Source organism: Penaeus chinensis, chromosome 1 (assembly GCF_019202785.1).
Source record: "Penaeus chinensis breed Huanghai No. 1 chromosome 1, ASM1920278v2, whole genome shotgun sequence".
Classification (NCBI taxonomy): Eukaryota; Metazoa; Arthropoda; class Malacostraca; order Decapoda; family Penaeidae; genus Penaeus; species Penaeus chinensis.
Window position 1 is genome coordinate 36335806 of NC_061819.1, and position 24000 is coordinate 36359805.

The following is a 24000-nucleotide window of genomic DNA, read 5'->3' on the forward strand; positions in this document are numbered from 1 at the left end:
TTACCAATTTGTCAGTAATCACTTATCAACACAAGTCTCTTAACCAGCTGTCAGTCATTTCTTTCCTGCCAAGTATATTTTTGCCTTAAGAAAAAAATAGAATTAAATAAATATGTAGTTAACATCTTGAAACCAGTAGGTAAGATTGGCTTAACCCAGTTGGCATGGATACCAAGAATACAAGCCATACCAACTGTAATATAAGTTTATTTACTTTATTAACACAGATGGCTCTACAAGTGCTTAATCACCAAGGAGTCAGTTATTAGTCCTACCCATCTCACCTGTTTACTCTTTTCCTTGACTTTTGGAAAGGGTCATTTGTATTATTTCATTCTCTTAAATGTTACCAAGATTAAAATAATAATATAATAATCATAACATCAATAACAATAATAACCATATTGATATCAATTATATTTAAAAGAAAAAATGTATTTTCATAGCAATTCAAGGAAATCAGGACCAGTCACTATGGCTACTGATAGACTCCTTGCAGGCAATGTATGTGTGGAGCCATCTGTAAGTAACAAAATTCAGAAAAAAACTAAAGGGGTCAAAATGTAAACCCATTATTTATATTCAGGTATGACAAGATTATTTGCATAATTATGAGTATTTTGTCCTTTTCGCATAATGAGGTAACTGACAAGGAACCTGTAATTAATTTCAAATGAAGGAGTAAGTAGTCTTGGTCAGTATTATAAATTAAAAGACTAAAAAGAATTACTTCTTCACCAGCATGTATTGTGTATTAATAGATATATGTTGTTGTTGGTTCACATATACTATCATGGATAAAAAAAAAAAAAAATATATATATATCATATACATTACTTCATGTATATATATATATAATGTAAGGCCAAAGGAAACATTCTTCCACATCAATGCATTTTTAATATCTTTATGCAAAGTTTGATACAAACATGGTTCACAAACTTAAGATTAGGTAATTATGAGGGTAGCTGTATAACCCTCATGATAACACTACTGAACAGAAATGATGTCAGCAGAATATTTACAGTTAACCACACTGCAGATAAAAGAGATTTGTATTATTAAAAAGCAACCAAAATAAAATGTTTGTATCTCATTCATATTTCATCTCCTGCTTACATTTTTGGTACCATTAACAAGCTTTCCTGTGTGATTGAAAAGGTTTTGTTTACTTTTTCTTCTTCTAAGATTGCACATTTTCCACATTTATTTTTTTGTGTGTGTGTGTGTGTGTGTGTGTGTGTGTGTGTGTGTGTGTGTGTGTGTGTGTGTGTGTGTGTGTGTGTGTGTGTGTGTGTGTGTGTGTGTGTGTGTGTGTGTGTGTGTGTGTGTGTGTGTGTGCGTGTGCGTGGCGTGTGCGCGCGCGTGGGCGTGCGCGCGTGTGTGTGTGTGTGTGTGTGTGTACATGTTTGTGTATCTTTGTGTGTGCGCATGTGCTTGTGTGTGGCTGTGTGAGGGCACGTGTGTACATGTGTGTGTTTATATACATATGTATATGCGTATGTGTATGTGTACATGTACGTGTACATGTACGTATATGTGTGTGTGTGTGTTTTGCACGGTTGGGTATGCACACATATACATACATATAAAAAGCACTAATTAAAATTTCCAATTAGAGACCTATTTTTCATATACTTGCATACAATTACATAGTTACATATAACTTCTTTACATTGTAGTTTGGCATGATGAAGTCATAAATGTGCTTTGAAGGTTAAAAAGGTAAACAATATATTTTGATTTTTCACAGAGTCCACATTGTGAAGATGTGTCAAACTATCATCAATACGCATAGTTATTCCATCTATACATTAAAAATAAGTGTAGCACATATGTATTAACGTATGCATTCATTTTGCATGTGTGGGTTTGTGGGGATGTAAACAGAGAGAGATGAGTTAATGAGACAGTTGGGATAAGAGGAGCAGAGGGAAAAGGAGAAGAGTAGCAAGCAGAAAGAAGGGAGAGTAATATAAAAGAGAGAAAAGAGAAAAAGGAAGAGAGCAAACACTTCTGTCAATATAAAAGATGAAGTTTAAGAATTCTTTCTAAAAATCTGTTCTTGTATCATAGAGGGAAGGACCACATAATTGATCTTGCCTGTATGAAGCATGTACAAAATTCCTAAAGAAAAAGTTGAGGTAAACTTTTCTTGATATATATATATATATATATATATATATATATATATATATATATATATATATATATATATATATATATATATATATATATATATATTTATTTGATGTGGCATTTTTGTGAACATTCACAGCACTAAAGTGTTGTTCTAATGAAAGGTCAAACTATCACTCTAAAACCTGAGTCGCAGTACATACTTCTGCTTCACTGGTCTTGACAAACATAAAGGCACATTCTAAAGGTGTCTTCTGCTAGAGACACAGTATACCTAAGATTTTAACTAGTACTGGTTTCCTACTTGGCCTTTCTAATGGAAATTCTAATGTTTTACAATGTATGTGATGGGAACAACAGATGTTCTGACTTTTGTGATAATTTCTTACAGACAGCGTAAATAACCTTTCAATGGGCCCCCTCTATGAAATCCAATAACTGAGACTTGAGTATTGCTGTTAGTCTTAAGAGATATGAAATGCAGGCATAATTGCCATAACTAGACTTCCATTCAGAGTCACATTTATTACTGACTTATATAAATACAATCTGTGCCAGCAAGTTTGTGCCCCTTACAACTTATAAAATGTCTGATTCATGACATTGCTGAAGCTCTCCTGGTACTGTGGAACAACAGGGCAGTGTTTACTATTATCCACATACCTTCCTGAATTACTGGTAAACATCAATTTTTGTGGAACTGAGGTAAATCTTTGGATAGGTTTAATTTCTATATTTGTTTTTTTTTTTTCATTTTACATATTTTGGCTGCTTGTACATCTGAACTCTTTATTTTTTTTTTATACTTTCTACTGGCTTTACTTTTGCACTTAGAAAAGTGTAGTCATATCTTAATAATACAAAAAATAAAATAGCATAAGTACCTAATATTATGAATACTGTAAAATTGTTAGTGGGTTCAATTATGAACACATGTGACCATGTCAGAAATTAATAGGTAGAGGTGGTAACACAAGATACATAACTTCATTGATAACATAAATGCATCTTACAGGAAAACCACCCAAGCATTGTGACCTCACTCATCACATACTTTGCAGTGAGTCATCACTAATGAAAAGTCCCCTGCTGCTTGAGGTATTCACAACAATGTTATAAGTATGAACAAGCACTTAGGCAATATACCAACAATACACAAAAATATTATGCATAAAACAAAATCACCACATGTCCAGCATCTATTACACAAGCACCACAATATGGAATTTTATACAAAGCTGTGCTTGACTCCAATATCACAGAAGTTTGGCCTTAGGATTGCACTCATTAGTTCTATGGTTACAAAGGATCTATGCCAAAGCAAACACCAGATGAAAATGCCCATGCAGATACAGTGACTCAATGTGCAAGGGAGTTTGTAATATGTTTGCTTCTCCTGTAACATTAACACTGTCCAAACACTTGTAAATCCGACAGGAACTACTTCACAGTATTTACAACAGCCACAAAACAGTAATCAACTTAGGGAAACAAAAATGGGTACAATTTTGATACTTGTTGACAAAGAGATAAAGACTGGAATTTTTCATTCATTTTAATCTCAATTTTACTGGCCTTTCCTATTCATTAAACTGTAATGGTTTTGCACATTAAATGTACTTTTTAAAACACAAATTCCCAAATAACAACAATAATAATAATAATACTGATGAGAATAATAATAATAAATCACTCAATGATAGAATATTCAACCTTTCAAGAACACAATTTTGTAAAGCCATTTCATCCATTTATTTATCAAAACCACTAGTCAGTTTCATATTCATGAAGAGTGTCATATGATTTATATTTCAATTATGAAATATTACTTTAATGCATACTAATATACATCCACACACGTCCTATCCAATATCCAGTGTGTAATGTTATGTATTATTTTTTCTGATTCTACTTTAGTGAATAACTACCTATATTTTTACTATATCTACTTCAAGAAGTGTTAACATCACTGAAGTATATTGCATATTTTTCTGTCAATAAAACTTTAATTTTATTCCCTACTAAAAATAAAAACTTTATTAGTAAATCAATAAAAAACGATCACTTGGAAGACCAATAAGGTATTTCTTCTCCATGTGGTTAAAATGAAACTAAAATAAACAATTTATAACTTGGTGAGGAATTAGCCAAGTCGAATTAAATGGACAAGGATTTAAGCTAAGTTTTGTGTCTGGAGCAATGCATAACACGATTAACACTGCGGAGTTGTTTTCATATTATAAGCATACATACATACATACATACATACATACATACATACATACATACATACATATACATACATATATACATACGAAAATCATGATATTGATATAGATAATGCACACAACACAAATGATTACAATGAAGAGAAAAACCTCTAAACTGCCAATTTCTGGTGTCAACTACGTGGGTTTTTGTGCAGGAAATTTAAAAATACTTTTTATGCACTTTAAAAATCTACCTTTAACACAGTTACAATATATTTCAAACAGTCTCTTTTATGTTAAAAATACACTATGGCATTGATAGATTAATAACTACTGCTACATTTTTCTATTTACGATCACTTCAGTCCTCAAAAACTGATATACTGTATATAAATTCATCCTAAGGTTTAGCACTTCATGTTAATGTTTAACAGAAGATTTTTTTTTTTTTTTTTTTTTTTCCAAGTTAAGCTAAAGTAAGTTATCAAGCAACTGCTTCAAATTCCTTTAGACTGTCCCTTTGCCCAAAAGGGACAGTCAAGCACTTCCCACCCTTGCTCTGTTCCTCATTCAAGCAGATTAGGAAATGTACTGCTTCTGTAGTCCTTCCAGGGCCCTTCTTTAAAGAAAAGAAAAGAAAAGAAAAGAAAAGAAAAGAAAAGAAAACGAAACTGCCCTTGAAGACATTACTAGATAAATCAATAAAACACTATATCAATATCAGGATATTCATATCAAATGTATGGAGATTCATACATACACACACCTTTGGTTTTAAAATGAAAACCATGCTACTTAAACGGAGGAAATTCTTATCTCCTTCTACAAAGCATTTTTACAAACCAAGCCCAATGCTGGAAACGTGTCTCAAAGCCCTTTTTTGAAACTGTACAAAGTTGCTCCATCATATCTATTTTTCTTTTCCAACTTGATATGGCAAGGGGAGCTGCCCTAATAAAGGAGGCAGGTTGATGCTACCCACAACTCTGATCTTTTGCAACATATAGCATCCTGAAGGTGACAAGGAATTCCCAGCCTTCTTGTATAGTTTTGTATTTCAACGGGGAATGTGATGATGCAACTCATGACAATCTCAAAAATGGATGTTGAAAAATATTTTTAGCAATGACCATTTTGCTAGTGAAGAATGCCAGAAAATCAGTCCTAAAGGAGGTAAATACCTTATCAATATCAGATCAACCAGCATAATTATTATTTTACACCCAAAGGTTAGGCCCTTCATACAGAGAAAAAAAAAACACAAAAAAAACAAAACAGACAGACAGACAGACAGACAGGCAGACAGGTGCACGCACACACACACACACAACTGCAGATGAGAGTACACTTTGCAAAATAAAATAAGACAGAATAACTAACTTAAAGAACTGGAACAGAAGAATGCAAGGCAGGGCTGCAATTTCTCTCCCTCAAAACTTGGTCTGAGAAAATCCCTAGAAGTCCTCACTACCTTTTGATTCGTTATAACAGCTCTGCATAAAAATAAAACTGTGAAGCTGGATTTTGGACTCTTCAGTTTTAGAAAAATGTTTAGGAACACAATGAATTTACTCTATGATATTCCAGTACATACACTGCAGTAACACAACAAAATTACTGCAAATGTTCTCTCAATCATATAAAAATCATGTTTAAAAAAAAATAGATTACTGTTTTGTGTACAAGACTTACTCATACACATGTAAAATCTGTGATAACAATCTGTAAGGTAAATCACTAATTATATACCTTATGCAATGAGATAAATAATCTTGGATAACTGTATTAACACAAGATAACTTTTATAGACACCAGTAAAATATGTGAATAAATGAACACAACTTGAATAAATGAGTACAACTTGTACAGGGTATCCTACTGAGCACTGCCATACCTGTCAACTATTGTGGAACTCAACAAGTTGCAATGCAACCTTCCAGAGAATTTGCTTATATGTATAATGTAAATGAAAGTGCCTAATGAAGCATTCTGCATAAAAGAGCCTAAAAAAGAATTTGCCAAATATCATGCAATACTCTATTTTCACTTTGGCTTGGATAACATGACAATACTTGGGAGCATTTATCACTGATACTGAATCAGCCTGATATTGTATCATTAATACTGAACATACTGAGTATTCTTATTTCAAAATTGTATAATAACATCTTTGAAATCTAAAAAAAAAAAAAAAAAAAATCATTATATATTTATATTCCACACTTCCAAGTCAATAGTCGATATCAGTATCTCATCTCAATTCTGATCCTATTAACATTTCTTTCAAAGTGTGACAAATTTATGATCTTTACCACATTTCACTTTCCTTTTGTCTTCCCTTTAATAATTTGACAATAAAGCATTTTATCACATTTCTGCTTCCAGTTCTGCTGATCACAGAAAAATATTACTCTAATTATCAATCTATCACTAAACATAAGAATCTGTGATAAAAATTCTTATCACATCTTTTGAGGCCATCTCTATCCTTGACTATGCTACTGATAATAATGATAAAAAAAGTTGCAGTCTGACAACAAATAAGCAACATTATTCATAAACTGCAGGAAGATAAACAAAATATAGAAAACAAATAAAATTTCCCCAATAACCTGTTGCAGATACCTGACTATTTTCCTCTAATAAAATATACATAAAGGATTAATTTGTAAAGACTCTTACCAGATAAACAAGAATGCTATTAGCACCCTCCTATTCATGATAAATCAAATATCTTATGCAATGTATAAGCTGAGAATTTTTTTTCTTGCTCTGAAAGGTATACCTATTAACACTGAAAGTTCAATAGCGGACTGAATGTGGCAACTGATTTTCTAAAAGTTTAAGCACACACTTGATTTTTGCTCCTGTACACCTTTCCTAAACCAGCCACTGGGGAAAAGTCCCTAATATTTGCTGTGGCATGCAAGGCTTCAGCTAAAACTAATAAATTATGAAGAAAATGTAAACAGTTTAGTACTGACATTGGTTCTCAAACTCCTAAGGGTACATTGTGTCTTGAGCAATCACTACCTCTCTACCCACTTCAATTCATCAGAAACATTAATGAAACAGTTGCTGGATAAAGCAGCTTGATCTCTAATCATAATCCCTTTCCTTCATTAACATGCTGTGACACTTAGGATCGGAAATGACGTTCTGTATTTTCAGAGCAAACACAAAAACCTTCTCATTTATCACAAACTGTTGGAGTCATTTATAAATGACTGGAAAACATAGTGATGGTATCATATCACTTAAGCTTATCATTTATATTGCATTTTGTAATGAACTCCATACTGCCAATCGTAACATCAGCAACAATTGCAGACTTTTTTCTGGCTATGGTATCTTATAAACTCTTGCAAAGTTAACAAGCTTCAAAATTTAACTTTCCTAAAAAAAAGAGCACGTGGAGATTTGTTAATCTTTTGATCTAATGAATACATGCTCAACACTACTTCAGCTACATCCTAACTATGCACACTATCTTCAAATGGGTTAGTCCTGGGTCTTTGTGCTTGTAGAATTGTTCACTACTCAACTGAAAACTAGTCTTCCCATCATCAAAGTAACACTAATTAAGAAACCAGAAATAAATGAACACTCTTTGGACAACTCTGAAAGCCATTCAATGTCACTCACCCCCTGTACATTAATCTCACAATTACTCTGGGCAACTAATGGTACTTAACAAATTCAGTAAAATTAAGAAAACTGGTAAATAAAACTGATCACAATACAAGAAGATGCCGCATCCCCAACTGAGGCACTGCAGCTCAACATGAGAGATTTCAAAATAATGGACACTGGACCATGGAATGCATTATTAGGTAACTTGCACCCACAAATCTTTTGCCATGCCATATAGATTTAAAAAAATAACGACTCATATCTCCTGAAAATTTACCTTCTTTTACTAGAAAAAATGTACATTTGATAATGTTTTCAACTGCAAGCACCATATCATGAATTGCTACAGGGGCCTTTTCTGAATCTTTTAGGCAATCTACAGTCACTAGTACAATTTGATGAGATAAAAGGTATTAAAAAAACTTGATACTATGTGTATGTGTAAGTGTATGTGTGTGCGTGTGTGTGTGTTTGTTTATATGTATGTGTGTTGATATGTGTGAGTGTGTTTATGTGTATGTATGTATGTATGTATGTGTGTGTGTGTGTGTGTGTGTGTGTGTGTGTGTGTATGCGTGTATGCGTGTATGCGTGTATGCGTGTATGCGTGTATGCGTGTATGCGTGTATGCATGTATGTATGTATGTATGTATGTATGTCAGTATGTATGTCAGTATGTATGTCAGTATGTCAGTATGTACGTATGCGTATATGTGTGTGCATGTGTGCACATGTACATATTAATTATCTGATACCAAAGATAAGCAACCATTTCATAATAAACTCTGCTACTCTGCAAACCTATTACTATAAGCTCCTTGAACAATCCTTACACTATATAATCCTCAAGACTACTGATGCTTACTCTTAAAATCCAAATTGTTCAACCATACTGTCACAGAGCCAACACTAACTGATTAAATACTAACAAAAATAAGTTATAAGTTGAATGAGGCATGGCATGCAAGCTCTGAAAAAAAAGAATATGCACCAAAGAGTATAATTTGTACCATCTAATCTCATTTTCTCTTACCTAGCTGCTGGACAGAAAAATTTCAATACTAGACCTTTATACACGATAAGGTATGCCATTACTCTAAAATTTCATAATTTTCAAAAATAATTACTATCATTAGTATCTGACAAAAAAAAAAATTCCAACTGTGAACCCCAACTGCAGTTAACTCCCTGAAATCGAACTGCACTGACATCCAGCCAGACATGACCGCTCATATGCCCATGTCTGGAATAGATCATAGAATTTGCACCACAGCAGCATTGAATTAAGGGATCTGTCCAGCATAATCATACACTGGAACAAATGATTCAATCTTGTTTCCCCAAGTTGATGACAGAGTACATTCAACCTGATTCAACCAAATGATTTTGAGCAACAAAAGACTCAGCAGCAAGATTTCTCTCTGTCTTGTGTGAAAGACCGATCTCACTCCTACCAGATAACCTAGAATGCCATTAGCACCCTCCTGTACAGCGGTAATAATAATAATGAAAAATAAAGGGTTTTTACAGTAAAGGAATTCACATTCTCTTTTATCTGGGGGTTAAAAAGAATAGTTTGTACAAAATTATATGAAACTTGTAAACTACATATCAACAAAGACTTTTTCCCCCTAATTACATAAAAAGAATACGACAAGAGCATGACATCTTCTGTCTAGAAAATTCCTCTTTAAATCTTAACCATATACAACAACATAAGAAATGATGACTAAAGGAGATGGATTCACAACTCATATGGCAAGCAACATGAAAGTTCATAGTTCAGTCAAGAAAATTTTAAGACAGTGATGATAATATCAGCTACTAAATCAGTTGCTAATGCTAGAAAATCATACAAATAATGGTAATGAAAATAACAGACATAAAAAAATAACAAAAACTGTAACCCTCATTAAGAGTAACAATAATAACAGTATGTCCTAGAAATTATAATAACAATTTATAATAATAATAATAATGTGATAAAATGGTGAGGAGTAACACTGCAGTGCTTAGCAAGGCCTTGATCTTACGTCAATCAGCTTACAGAGCAAGAAGGCTACCTAACGGAAAAGGGAGGAAACCTGGGGCTGTCGGATTAGGACATCCCTGGTGGTTTGTGTGTGTTTGTTTATAAATATATTTTTCTGTATGCGTCTGTCTGTTTATTTGTGTGTGAACTTATCTGTTTTGTTTTTGTAAAAAAGTTATGAACAAAATAACAGAGAATCTGAAACTCCCTATTATCTACCATTTCACTGCTCCCTATTCTAACATCCTTTCACTGCTCCCTATCTTAACAATGTGAAGGTGATGTGATTCAGATGGTAATGGGAATGAGGATGGGGATGATAACGATGATGATAATAATTACAACTGTAATAGAGATAAAAATAATAATAATAATAATAATAATAATAATAATAATAATAATAACAACAATAATAATAATAAAGAGAAAACAATTATATCACCATATAAAAACATAATCAAGCAGAGTTAAACGGTCATCATGGCCAACAATATCAACACAAAAAGAACAGACCTCAAGACATAACTGAATTAATGCATGTACTTCAGCTCTCATCAGCTTGTAACATGTTTGAAATATCAGTCTCTAGAGGCTATTTACTCTCAATTCAAAGTACAGAGTTGCTGAGCCATTCCATCTTAAAAAGGAAAAAATGCTAACTGTAAAGCGTTTATTCCGTCAGCTTTTAGAAAAGTATCAAAACCTCTCCAACTTCTAGAAAGTCTTGGCATGTACAGAGCTATTCTCTCTGTATGTCTTCTTCAGTTAAATGAGTTGCTATCCTTTGAAATAGATCTGATACAAAAGAGCTTATCTGAGCTAACAAGATTCTACAAAACTGGCTGGAAACAAACCAGTCTTGCCAGTACGCTGCAAAGTCCCCTTGTACCAGCCATCTTCTCGTTTCTTGTGCACGTATATGATGTCCCCAAGCTGCAATTCTAACTCATATTCACTATTTGGTGGGTATGGTACTATGCAACGGAACCTAAAAAGAGAGAATAACAGATATTTTGTAGAAACCATCAGCTGAAATCAAAACCTTGACTTATCTCAACATATATTTATTAAAGATGATATTGAATCAAAACAAAATCATAACAAAACTTAGTGCTATTACAGAGTAAGCCATTTTTTCCTGATTTTGATACTTATCTGTGCTATTACAACTCAAGGCTACAAATGCATCAGCCTTTTCAAAACACTCACCTCCCACGGACTAGGGGAGCAGGTTGTTTTGCGCGTCGAGGTGCTTCCGATGGGATATCTGCTGTGGTTTGGACAGATGTAGGTGGAGATGGTGTAGGAAGAGATGAAGGAGTGACACCAACCGCACTTGTGTCTGGGTTGCTTCCAGTTCTAGGAAGACAGAGCAAGAGGAAGAAATAAAAAGGGATGAGAATTTTTCCAGACTTTAACACAATACATTTGAACATTCAGTTGCTTCTTAGAATGCTGTATTACTGAAGGTATTCAGAAACCCAGAGAACTCATAGTCTCTGCTATTTGTAAAATTAACTAGTGTGATACATCATCTAGAAAGAAAGCATCAGTCTTAACACATGTTAACATATCTACTGCCATTAACTTCCACATACCAACATGCTTAAGAAACAAACAAATAATATACTTTTGCAAAAAAGTCATAATCTTTGCTCCTTCCTCCAATCAACAAAAATTTCAACAAAAAATTTCCTTCACAAACATCACTACAGTTAGTATTCAGTCATACTTCTACCTACCTAACATTAGTTTGTACATTTTTTTTCACAATTAATTATATTCAATCTGATTTTAAAAAATAGAAGGGCTGAATGTGCCAAATTTTCCAAAATGTTTACATTCTGAATAAATTCAGTGTTAAAATCATTGCAACATCTATCATCATAAGTGATGCAATACAATCACAGTTTGTTAGATAATAAAGTAAAAATGGTGCAGAGGAAATCACCATTCTGGCATTTGTGTATCTTTGGCAATGCAGTAAATTATGCAAGTTCATGCTATATATTATGATACTGGCAAATAAAGCCTGAGACTAAAATTCAGCATAGTTCTCTTACGCACAACTGTCCAAACACACTTACTGGATATGAATATAAGAGGCATAAAAAAATTATAGAAACAAAATAATTACCATATTTTCTACTTGAATACTACATACAAATAAATGGTAAAATAATGATTCTGTTTCAGGATTCGTTCCAATCAAAAGTAAAATACCCCCCCCCCCCCCCTTCTTCTTCTTCTTTACCTGTTGATGCCAGGAATACATTTATATGTACACTGTCCACTATGTTTTTTTTTCTTTTTTTTTTTAAATTAACTCTATGCTCCTAGGGATGACATGCCCACTGTGAGTTTAGTTTCGTAATTGTGCTTAAGCATAGGTGGCTCCATGAGTGCTTAGGCACCAAGGAGTCTATTACTAGTCCTAGGAATCTCACCTGTTTACTCTTTTCCTTGATTATTGGAAATATTTTTCATTTTTATTTTATATTGCAACAGGTATTGATATTTACATAATAATAATCATAAAGTCAACAGTAATCATAATAGCATTAATATCTATGGCATCGGTAAATGTACAAATTTCTTGAAAACTTAACCCATTGCATCCAGGCACCTTGCTACTGTACATAGCCCGAAATCTGGACATAAGGCTTACTTGAGTGGCGACTCTCCTGGGTATGTGGCTTGTAAACCTGACCCACAGGTGTGCAGTGTCCTTGCATCTCTTTTGTTTTTTTTACCATTTTCCAATGACTATATGGGTAATTTTATATGCTGTATCAAGATGGTAAGAGGGTCTTTTCCTTGCAGTTTCCAAAGCACTGGTAGTCTACAATTTTGTGCACTAATAATAACAACAGGCAACATTTAATTATTTGTAATTTTTAAATATTTCATTTCATTTAACTTTCTGCACTGTAGGTCACGGTGGGCAGGAACAGACTCCTGAGCATGGAAAGTGTCCTCTCTGGTGCTCTTCCAAGGATGGTACATTCCACACTTGTTTACCATAAAGCACGAGCCCCTTTCTAACTGCCAAAAGAGTCTTATCTTCATCCAATATCTTTGCACTCATCATGAGTGATTCCTATCACCCTGGCCTTCAGATGAATTTTTTTTTTTCAATACAGCATATTCCCCTCACCAGGCCAATTTTTTTCATATGATGGTCATGTCACCCCAATCTAAGGAAAAGGGGAATCATGGTGGGTCACAGTAGACCATACATGTTCCCTGTCAAGGTATATAGGCAGTTTTTGTTGTGAGTTGATGGTAAACTCTTTCCAAAAAGTGTTATTACTTCAAAAGTGTTACAGATAAACAAATGGTTCTTTCACAAAACTTAGCCAGATGAATAAGTTACTTAAAGTTTAGTTAGTGACTGAGTTTGCTTCAAGATTAGCAAAACCCTTAAGGATCTTCTTAGCTAAGTCTTGTTATTCCACAAATACCTATCAAAGTCAACTGGTTGAAATGATCAAGCTTAACATTTCCATTCCAGCCCTTTTGTCTCATATGTCCTTTTAACAAAAGACATATGAGTAAGAAAACTAAACAGGTCTTCCAAATATACACTATTTTCTTTCTAACACACAACACACACAACACACACACACACACACACACACACACACACACACACACACACACACACACACACACACACATTTACTTACAACCTTATTATCTATGCACACCCATACACGTGCATAAATGTACACAAATGCAAGTAGTACTTCTGCAGTTCAAAATAGCTGTTAAAAATGCTGTGACATGTTTTCTCCATGCTCATCCAATATCTCTCTACTGGACAGACTGCAAGATCTAAGGCTTACATCAACCTATTCCCTTTCTGCTCAAGGAAACTGAGAAGAAAACTGTAAGAACTACAGTGATTACTAGAAAAATACTAACAAGTTTTTATTTTGGCAAAAGAGTATCATTTTCACTTCATGCACATTAATTGCTCAGTAAGGTAATCTTTATATTACAGAGAAATAGATTTGGCTGTTATGGTGCAAGAGGCTGATAAAGCATAGGTATTCTGATACAATTCATATGTACAACAGACATGCTCACTGCTCTCAAGATATTCAAGTAATTAAATCTATAAACTGGGCTACAATGTTAATTCTTAAATACAAAAATATTAATTCAAAAATTTCTTTCCATTACCAAGAGCTAGAAGTACAAGAGACACAGAGGAGAGGGAGAGAAGTCTCCTGCTCACCAAGTGATGCTTTAGAGTCGCACACCTGCACCAGAAGGGAATTACGTACCTGCCCCGCAACATCATGTTGGAGAGGATGATATTGGGCCGGTCTCGGGACCTGATGCGGCAGGACCCCCCACCGGACCGCAGGCGAGAGTTAGGACCGAACCCTAAGCTTGAACCCAACACACCTCCTGCACCCCCCCCTACCAGTGTGCCTGGGCAAGACTCTGACCTGTTCCCCAGGCACGACCACAGGGAGCGAAGTAAGCATGGCAATGGTTATTAAGCAGAAGTGTGGAGAGGTTCAGGTTTCATTGCATGACTGTGTTGGCAAAGGACTTCATGAATGTTCTTCAGTAAAAAGTAACTTTAGATGAAAATAAATATATACATACATACATTTTGGCATTGAGATGTGAAAGTAAGAGTGAGTGAGTGTGAGTGTGTGAGTGTGTGTGTGTGTGTGTGTGTGTGTGTGTGTGTGTGTGTGTGTGTGTGTGTGTGTGTGTGTGTGTGTGTGTGTGTGTGTGTGCGTGCGCTTCCTTGTTTTTTATGCATGCAGGATTGTATGCACATGTGTGCTTTTGATATTTGTATACCTGTGCATGTACACAGTTAATGCTTTATCCATGTATGTATGTAAATAAAATATTGAAAAATACTATAAATTCTAATTTTCAACATTAGTCCTATTCTACCAACAGAGGAACAATGTAATAATATGAGAGCCAAGAAACAGTAACAAATAAACTTGGACTAATATGATAAAAACCAAGCAGAGGTAACAACAGAGAAAGTGAAAAAGAAAAAAAAACTCTTTGTTTACTGTCATTCCACAAACTTGGATTTAAAGAACATATACCATAATGCTGTGATAAGGAACACATAAATCAGTCAATTAATAAAATAAAATTTGCAAATGATACTAAATACTGCCTTAAGCTCTAAGATCTACCTTATCATTATATTTCCTCCAGTCGAATTCTACTTGCAGCAAATATGACACTAATCGTTGTATATCGATAAAGCACAAATTTCAGAGCTCTAAACTGAAGACATACAGAAGCTTCAACGTATATTCAAAATAATTTGAGGAGAGAGTATTCTTTTCTAAACCTTTGCTCGATGTACAAAAGGTGTTTGAACTACGGGTGGAATTTACACTTACATTGTGCTCCTGATTACGTAAAACAAATGAAGAAACACATAAACAAAAGATTGTGAAAAATTAATAAATATCATTTTTTCATGATAAGTAATAGCTGATAAATGTATCTATTAAACCACTTAAAATTAATAACAAGAGACTGAACCACTGCAGACAATTGAATTTTTTTCATGAAAGTTGCTTGAATTTGTCTATGAATTTTAGCACATTTGTTAAGTCAACATCTTGTTAATTCTAGAAATATTGATCTAAATTTCAAACTTGCTTCAGATTTCCTCCTTTCCATAAGGATTTTAGTGTCAGACAGAATTAATACCTTATAACACCTATAACACTTAAAATATAATTCTAAATATAATTCAATATACTGACAAAACCTGCAATATAAATAATCATAATAGATACACAGATATCTACAGGTTAATAAGTCTAAAGTATGTAATTGTTACAAGTATTCCAAAAACAAAATTTGAGCTCTATATAATACTTTGTTGACCATCTTCCTCAATCGGTCTCTTCCCCCTTATCTTTCTCCTTCTTCAGATAAAAAGTAACCCAGCAATGAATTAAAATCATGTTTTTTCTTCAGTCTTCAACATTGGACTTCATTACTTTTGGCCCTTACATCAAGGGAGATCTTAGCTTTGAGCTACCAAAAATAAACTCAAAAACAATAAACTGGTATTATTAAAAATTTGTCTGAAAAAGTCATATAGTTCCTCATTTTTGCTTTGTACCAAAAATATCATCAGTACCATTTGCATGTGGAAAACAACATCCATGGTAATGGTACATAGGGAGAAAAAATCTGAGTACAAAATAACCATGTGCAGAATAAAGCAAAAGAAAAGGAAAATGGTGTAGGAAGAGAGTGTCCTTTCCCCCCCCCAAGGTGCTCATCAAACTTTTTGTGCAGCTCGAGTGTCAGGTACTTACCCACTGAACAGCAGCTTGGAAAACTACCCTGACTTACCTCTCCGCCACCAACACAAACATCGGCACCAAAGTGGATCATAGGAGAAGGAAATGGATGTACAGCCATCAGACAACAATAAGCTCTTCCCTGTTACTAAATTGCTAACACCAACCCATAAAACTTACTCTTCAGCTGATTTTTCTAAAGTGCGATATGTTGGTGCAGTGCACTGTCTGCCACTATTCCTGGGTCACCCGTGTCACACAAAATGGTGCATAGAGAGTTTGCTCAAGCACTGCAAAACTAACAGCGACTGAGAGCCCTGTGATCTCTTCTGGCTGATACCTGGTTTTGTCAAGTTTACAAACACAAGACAAAAGTAATCATCCACTGAGCTCATTCCAACCACTGAAGTCCATGCAAACTATGGCTACATTGCATACCAACACCTAAATATTTTCTGAAATACAAAGACTATATTCCTATCAAAAAAGGTCTTTTTCAGAGAAATAAATAAATAAAGAAAAAAAAAAAAAAAAAAAAAAGTTCTGTGTACAAAATAATTTCTGCTCCGGAGAAACTCTAACAGCCCTAATAACACCTTATATGTAACTGACTGAAAATATGAAGTATGGAAGTACAGAATTCTAAAGTGTGTTGGAATTCGGTACAGGGAAAATCAACACAATAGCAAGGCTTCATTTGAAACAAATCTGATCTAAACACAGTGTCACAAGTGGAAAATCCTTCCTATACATGACCAGCCCTCACAAATTACAGAAACAGACATATCTTCTTGCCCAAAGCAATTGCATTTACCTTGTCTCTAGCAATCTAGTAGGCGCAACTATGCAGATACCACAAACTTACTAAGACTGATAATGAACATTTAATACTCACTTCCAGCAAAGCAAAACCAAAAATACTCTGAACTACCAAACAATCTGAATTCATCCATAATCACCTAGTGTGCACATGCTGCATGTTGGATGTGACGGTTGAGTCTTCGAAAACAGGGTTGTCCATGGAATACGAGGGAGGTGGAGATTTACTTTTCTTCTTGCCACTACTTGTGAACTTTCTCATTAGACTTATACCACTACTGCTTCCACTGCATCTCTCCTTTCCAGCTCTCTATAGACATCCAAAGGACATTAAACACAAAATGACATAAGTTTCTTAATATTTTAAGCCAAAATATATTCTATAATGTAGTTAACTAAAAAGGTAGTGTTTAACATGTTGGAATGTTAACTATTTTTTTTTTTCATTAAGTAAATGCTAATGCATATAAAACAGTCAAGAATACCCATCAAATATATATTTCCATTCCACTTCTTAAATTGTCATAGCACAGAAAACTGGTACAATTTCACTCTGTCGTCTAAGTGCAATCCCACCTTGTCAGTTTTTGATGGGGACAGCATTCCTGCGGCTGCAGTTCCACTCTCCCCTAGGGCTACATTTGGTGGAGGTGAAACGGCATTGCTTAACCCACTTACAGATCTGGAATTATGCATTACAAAAAATATTACATTCTTACCCCATGGGAAAGGAGACTAATGGAATAATTAAGTGTAAAAGGGATGCAAATGTATCATAAAACTAAATACCTATAAACAATGAACTTACATAAAATGAAAAGCATTTTCAGTGCTAATTTATTAGTGTTTTTCTTTTTTCCTACACTTTAAATATAGTCCCAGTCTTACTTCAAATGAAGAAGAAGAAGAAGAAGAAGAAGAAGAAGAAAAAGAAGAAGAAGAAAAAGAAGAAGAAGAAGAGGAGGAGAAGAAAGAAAGGCATAAAGGTTATCTGGCATCAAGGAAGTTAAGCCTCAATCTAGACATTACCTATGACTTGTGGAGAAACCTTGCGATGAAGGCGACGCTGCGTGCCAGGAGGCTGTGTGGCCCGTTGAGCGATGGCCGGAGCTTTCAATGGAAGAACTCACTGATCTGGGAGGCAGCTCGGGAGGAAGGGATGAGGGGGGGCTGCTGCTTCCTGAGACACCTTTTGTCACAAAAAAAAAGGAAAGAAAAAAAATCACAGGTAAGCAAACCCTTGACTCTAACTAAGGTAGAGCACGTAATGTAATCACATTAATAATTCAATGTCTGTCAGTTCTACTTCACTTGAAGCACTCTGATAAATCTGTCTGTCCATCAACTCATTCTTCATGTTTGTCATCAATATATTTGTTTAGCTATGTAATAAAAAAAAGAATAAAAAAAAAAGTTAAAAGTGATATTAAGCAGGTAATCCTGAAGAGCTCTTTACAGATCCAACTCAATCAATTTTCAAAACACCTCACAGAATATCAACAATAAACAAATTGCTGCATAAAAACTATATAAATACACACAGCCAAATATTAACACACTGAGAATACTCCTCAACTACAAACTTTCTTTTATCACAATATTTTAATTTCTGTGATCAAAGCCTTTCGAACAGTGCATTCCTACTACTGGGAAAGTATCTTTACCATCTCATCTAAATTTCTAATTCTCTAAATTCAAACTTTTTTCATGATCTAAACCCAATGACACTGAGCTTTTAGTTTGTTAATTTTGTGTTCACATATAAGGCTCCACAAGTGCTTAGTCACCAAGGAGTCAATTTGTAGAGTTGATTCAAAGTTGTGCAAGCTAAATAATTACTCTTTTTTTTCTTCCCTTTTTACAGCCAAAACTGCAGTGAGTGAAGAGCTAAAAACCCTTAAAAGCAGCTTTAAATTCAATTTTTAGCCTTGTTCCTAGGAAAACTTTTCTACTGTAGCCAAAAATCCTAGAGTGGAGATATTGCAGATCTCCCTCAAGTAGCTAGGTGTGTGCAGTGCTTATGTGGTCCATTAAGGCGTATGAATCACCATCAGTGCTGGGTTAATTCTTACTATTATCATTATCATTATTATCATTGAAAATCACACAAAAGGGTAAACAGGTGAGAGCAGGAAGGATATGTAATTCACTCTTTGCTGACTAATGTCCTGTGGGGCCATCTACGTGTAAAGAAAATTAATCACTAAAATCACAATGGATATGGCACATAGACTTACCCTCCCTGCATCATCAAGAAAACAAATAGATTTCTTTGAAGTGGATCAAGTAATTACAATGTCACGGTTTGTGTCAGTAGATAAATCTACCTGATGCATGTGCTTTATGAGTTTATGAGGAAGAGCCTCATAATTGAAAATATTATCTAACAACCCATTTCATCTCAATAAAGCTGAATATGGCAAATGCCTTGTCACCAACTTAATTCCTTTAATTATATCTTTAACTAACACCAAGCCATAAAAACTTGAAATAGATATATAATAGCCTCCAAATACCTCCCTAAGGTATTTCAAAATAATCCATATGTAAAAGAAATGGTGAATCAGTATGTGTACTTACTGGGAAAATTACATTACAGTTCTTATATATGCCACTGTGAATGACAATGGCAGCAGTAAGTCAATATGGTTTATAAATAAATAAATAAATAAATAAATAAATATATAATATATATACACATATATATATATATATATACATGTATATATATATATATATATATATATATATATATATATAAAAAATATATATACATATAAAATATATATACACACACACACACACACACACACACACACACACACACACACACACATATATATATATATACACATATATATATAAAGCACCCAGACTGTATGAAAAAGCCCAGAAAATATGATGGGAGCAAGAAGTACTAACTATTGAAAATAATATTTGGGAGAAAATGGAAGGCAACCTATTCAGGCCTATACAATTAATTCTTTACCCATTACTACCCAGCATTATATATTTGTCATGTTTTTCCACTTACAAAATTTAGTTTCCCATGTGTCTCTTAACCTGAAACAGGTCTGAACTAGATTACTCAAGTGACAACATGTTAACAAAGGTGTCTGAGCTTGCTCTGTGGTCATTGGTAGGGAAGTGAAGTGTAACAAAACTAATTCCTGTCCAAAACATCCACCTCTTCTCAGGAAGTTCTGCCTCAATCATTGCAAGGAGTAAAGTTTTCATTATCAATATTACCAACCATTGCACAAAGGAATATTTACATATGATGTAGTTGATTTCTATTTCATCTGAATTTCATATACATAATCTTCATATCTTCACATATATATGTCACACTAGGCTTACATATAATTCACCTTGACAATCAGCATATTTTTATGATTTTGTGATCTCCAGTTAATTTCCGACAACTACTATTGTTTCTGTTCTGAAGAAATGCCATCTTACTAAATGAGAATACGCCATATGACTTCATCTTTACATATATTCCACTTTAAAAGGAATTTCAAGACAGTAATAATAAATGATACCAGATGCAAGAATCACCCATTGAAGTCTATTCAAATGGTGATAAAACAAGAAAGAGAAACAGCTAAATAAGCTGCTGGCACACATAACAATCTTATACAAATTGAAGATCAATAATGCCACCATGACATTAGCTGCAACAGTCCACATAATTACACGATTGGGTGAGGCAACTCTGACAACTACAGTATCTTACACAGAGAAAGTATTCAATATGATGGAATAAAGCACTGCCTTGCATAAACTTCAGAAAAGAAAAGATGAAAATATATGGGGGTGCTACAAGTATGACATGGGACCTCTACATACCTCACTATCTCCCTTCTCATACCAAGGGCAGTCTGCCCCCCCTCCCTTTTTTAATGTAATTTCTAGCCTAAAGTGATACAAAACTTTAATATAACAAACATGTCACACTCAATTTTGCACAAACTTGAATATTTAGAATCAATAAAGGATGTTTACTTCTTAAACATGAAACTATATTTACACACATCAAACTTAGAGCTTGTAAGAAAAAAAAATTTGGGCAGAAATGGCTTAAAGGGGAAAAAAAAAAAACTTTCCTGGTATATATGTTTTTAAATATTGAAATGATGCAAAAGATAAAAAGAACTATACACATATTAAGCAGAAGGCAAAGACTGTTTGCCAGCAACTGCAGATGCAATTGGAACTTCAATGGCTAGTAATTAAATAAAAACATTTCTAAAATCACAGTCTTTTTAAAGCAAGAAATTTTCCTGAATTTTACACATCTTACCATACAGGCAGTAAGAAGTACTGAAGTGTCACAGATAGTTCATTATCTACAGCACAGCCATCCCCTTACACTCAAAGAACATGATACTGTACCCATGGCTTCCTCCTCACCTTAACCAAGGCTATGTCGTGATGTGTAGATGGCAGATGCTGGGTTTAGTTCACCTTTCTCCCTCTTCTGCCCCACCCCTGAGACAACCTCTCCATTATGCCAGCTGCACATGAACTCCTTGTAATCCATGACCTTTAGTTGGGGTCATTTACAGTTCAACTATGCCCCTGACGTATGAAATGCCCAAAAAGGACCCCCTGATTCTGTTATTTACACATACATCAACATGCCCTAGCCACTGGGAGGAGAAAAGTTGTCTGGGGACTAGTGATCAAAAAGATCTTTCTCTAACCAGGCAACGAATAATTGAAATAATATAAAGCATTACGAACTCATGTTAGTAATCTCACTGTCTATCTGACACAACTGTTCCTAATGCAGAGATAAAAAGAACTGCACACATATTTAATGCAAGGTTATCAGATCTTAAAGTATGAGGATGAATTTCCACCTCTTCAAAATCCTTTACCATACATGCACACAGCAATTTTGCCATGTAATTCAATGCTGACTAAAAATCATGAACATTATGAAGTGCTCATGAATTCTCACAGAAATAACCACATAATTCATGAAAAAACAAAGAAAATCATACTTAAAATAAGTCATTTAATACCACTGTCAAATTTGAAAAGGCAATAGTAGCATTCAACTCGACCAACATAGGAGTTTCTAATACCAAACCACACATGCTGGGGTGTGTATGGAGTCACCCGCTCAAGATCAAAAGTGGGAAGCATAAATATATACTGTTGAAAAGTCTATATGCACTTCTTTTTTTTTTTGTTTTTGTTTGTAATAAGACAACACGTTGAGATTGTAACAAAGCGTTTGAACTGATTGATCTGCATTATTTTTGTACAAAATATAAGGGGAGCATAACGTATACACTATTGCTCTAAAAGATATGAATAAACACAAAACATTTGCCACCAGACAGTCATCTTTTTGTTACATGGTTTCCAACAAAGGCACTATTTTCCTCATCCAACTGCCAAAAATTGCCTTACCAGGTCTGTCTTCCAAACAAAAAAATGGGGTGATGACTTTTTAGTCTCTTTGAAAGGTCTTTCCAACAAATGAAAGAGTTTTGGAATCATATCAATGGTGTTCAAGTTAGTTGCCATCATGGTTGAAAAAAAAGAAGATTTTGAGATAAAACCATTTTAAGTTTTTTTGTCCTCTGGTGGCATTACTAAATATATATAATACTTTGGTGTATAACTGATACTTTGTGACAATAATATGGAAAAAATAATAGTAGTTATACTTTTTGGGGTACTAAGTGGCCCCATTTGGCAGTCACCCTATACCATTTGAGCTCTATGGTACTGTATATACTATTCTTAATGCATTTTGAATGATAGAGCAATATGCAGTATGACTAAGAGAGACATCAATTGAGGTAGTGAGAATAGCAAAGACCTGTAGACGAAATGGGGGGTACGGATTTAAAGTTAGCAGCATGTAGAGCCGGTCTTTATCTCTAGTCTTGCTCCAAATGTTTGCTTTTAGGGTTTGGGTATAGGGGTGAGAATGCTGTACAAATACTCCCCATTATGACCATTTTGGACCCCCGCCGCCCGATGGCTAGGAGCAATCTCATAATAGACAGGGCTTAACTCCAACCAATCACTGTCACATACACCAAGTCACATCCACATATTCAGCCAATGAGCAAGTCACATTGCCTGGGAGATGCCTAGGAAGCCTCAGTCACTGCCTTGCTGCAAACATGCTGGATTACACTCCTGGTCATCATCCCTCCAAAAAGGAATTTTGTTAACTTTTTATAGGTATTTAAAATACAAATTAAGGAATTTTGCTATACATTCTTAATAATCCATAGAATAGCTTTTCATTTGGTGAAGGGGGAAAAAAAAAGAAAAATAAATAAATAAATAAAGATAGGAAAAAAAAAAAAAAATTAAGTTAAATTTAACCTATTGGTGAAGAAATATGGAAGAAGGTTTGATATTTTCTAAATCCAGGACCAAAAACACTACCAAATGTTTAGCTCGCATAATATAGAGGAGACCGGATGCATATGATGTGATGGTCCATCATCCCATTATGAAGGTCAGTCAACCTTGATAGAACATCACAGAGTGAGTAGATATGTAAAATAAACTCATGGGGCAGGCAATCAATCCTTTACATAAAATTTAATCTAGGATAACTGAATATTTGTAATAGCAGATTTGAAAGTGTTGTATTCAAAACAGTGACTTTTCACAACAAATATTATGAAAAAATCATAGTACAGACCCCCCCTCCCCCCATCTATAAACTGAAGTGGCAATTCCTGTGTAGGGAGCATTGATGGGCCTTTCATATCCCCTTGGTGACGGATGAAGAAAAAAAAAAAAAAAGTGCCGACTTTGAGCACAGGAGTATGGTACATCAAGCCAAATCACTGCCTCGTAGCATTTT

The 24000-nt window shown here is 34.3% G+C and overlaps 1 protein-coding gene across 6 annotated transcripts in view; it reads right to left on the reverse strand.

The window, feature by feature from the left end:
• Positions 1–8598: 8598 nt before the first annotated feature.
• LOC125026249 (E3 ubiquitin-protein ligase SH3RF1-like) overlaps positions 8599–24000 on the reverse strand; it is a 43785-nt gene continuing 28383 nt past the window's right edge. For 5 of the 6 annotated variants that reach the window (XM_047614592.1, XM_047614577.1, XM_047614554.1 and 2 more), the window contains 6 exons: positions 18180–18339; positions 17727–17832; positions 17291–17460; positions 14307–14474; positions 11224–11373; positions 8599–11002 (listed from right to left, as the gene is read on the reverse strand). In XM_047614592.1, the coding sequence (XP_047470548.1) occupies positions 10834–11002; positions 11224–11373; positions 14307–14474; positions 17291–17460; positions 17727–17832; positions 18180–18339 (923 nt within the window). In that variant the 3' untranslated portion in view covers positions 8599–10833. The remainder of the gene's footprint in view (positions 11003–11223; positions 11374–14306; positions 14475–17290; positions 17461–17726; positions 17833–18179; positions 18340–24000) is intronic. The other variant, XM_047614585.1, reaches the window with a different exon arrangement.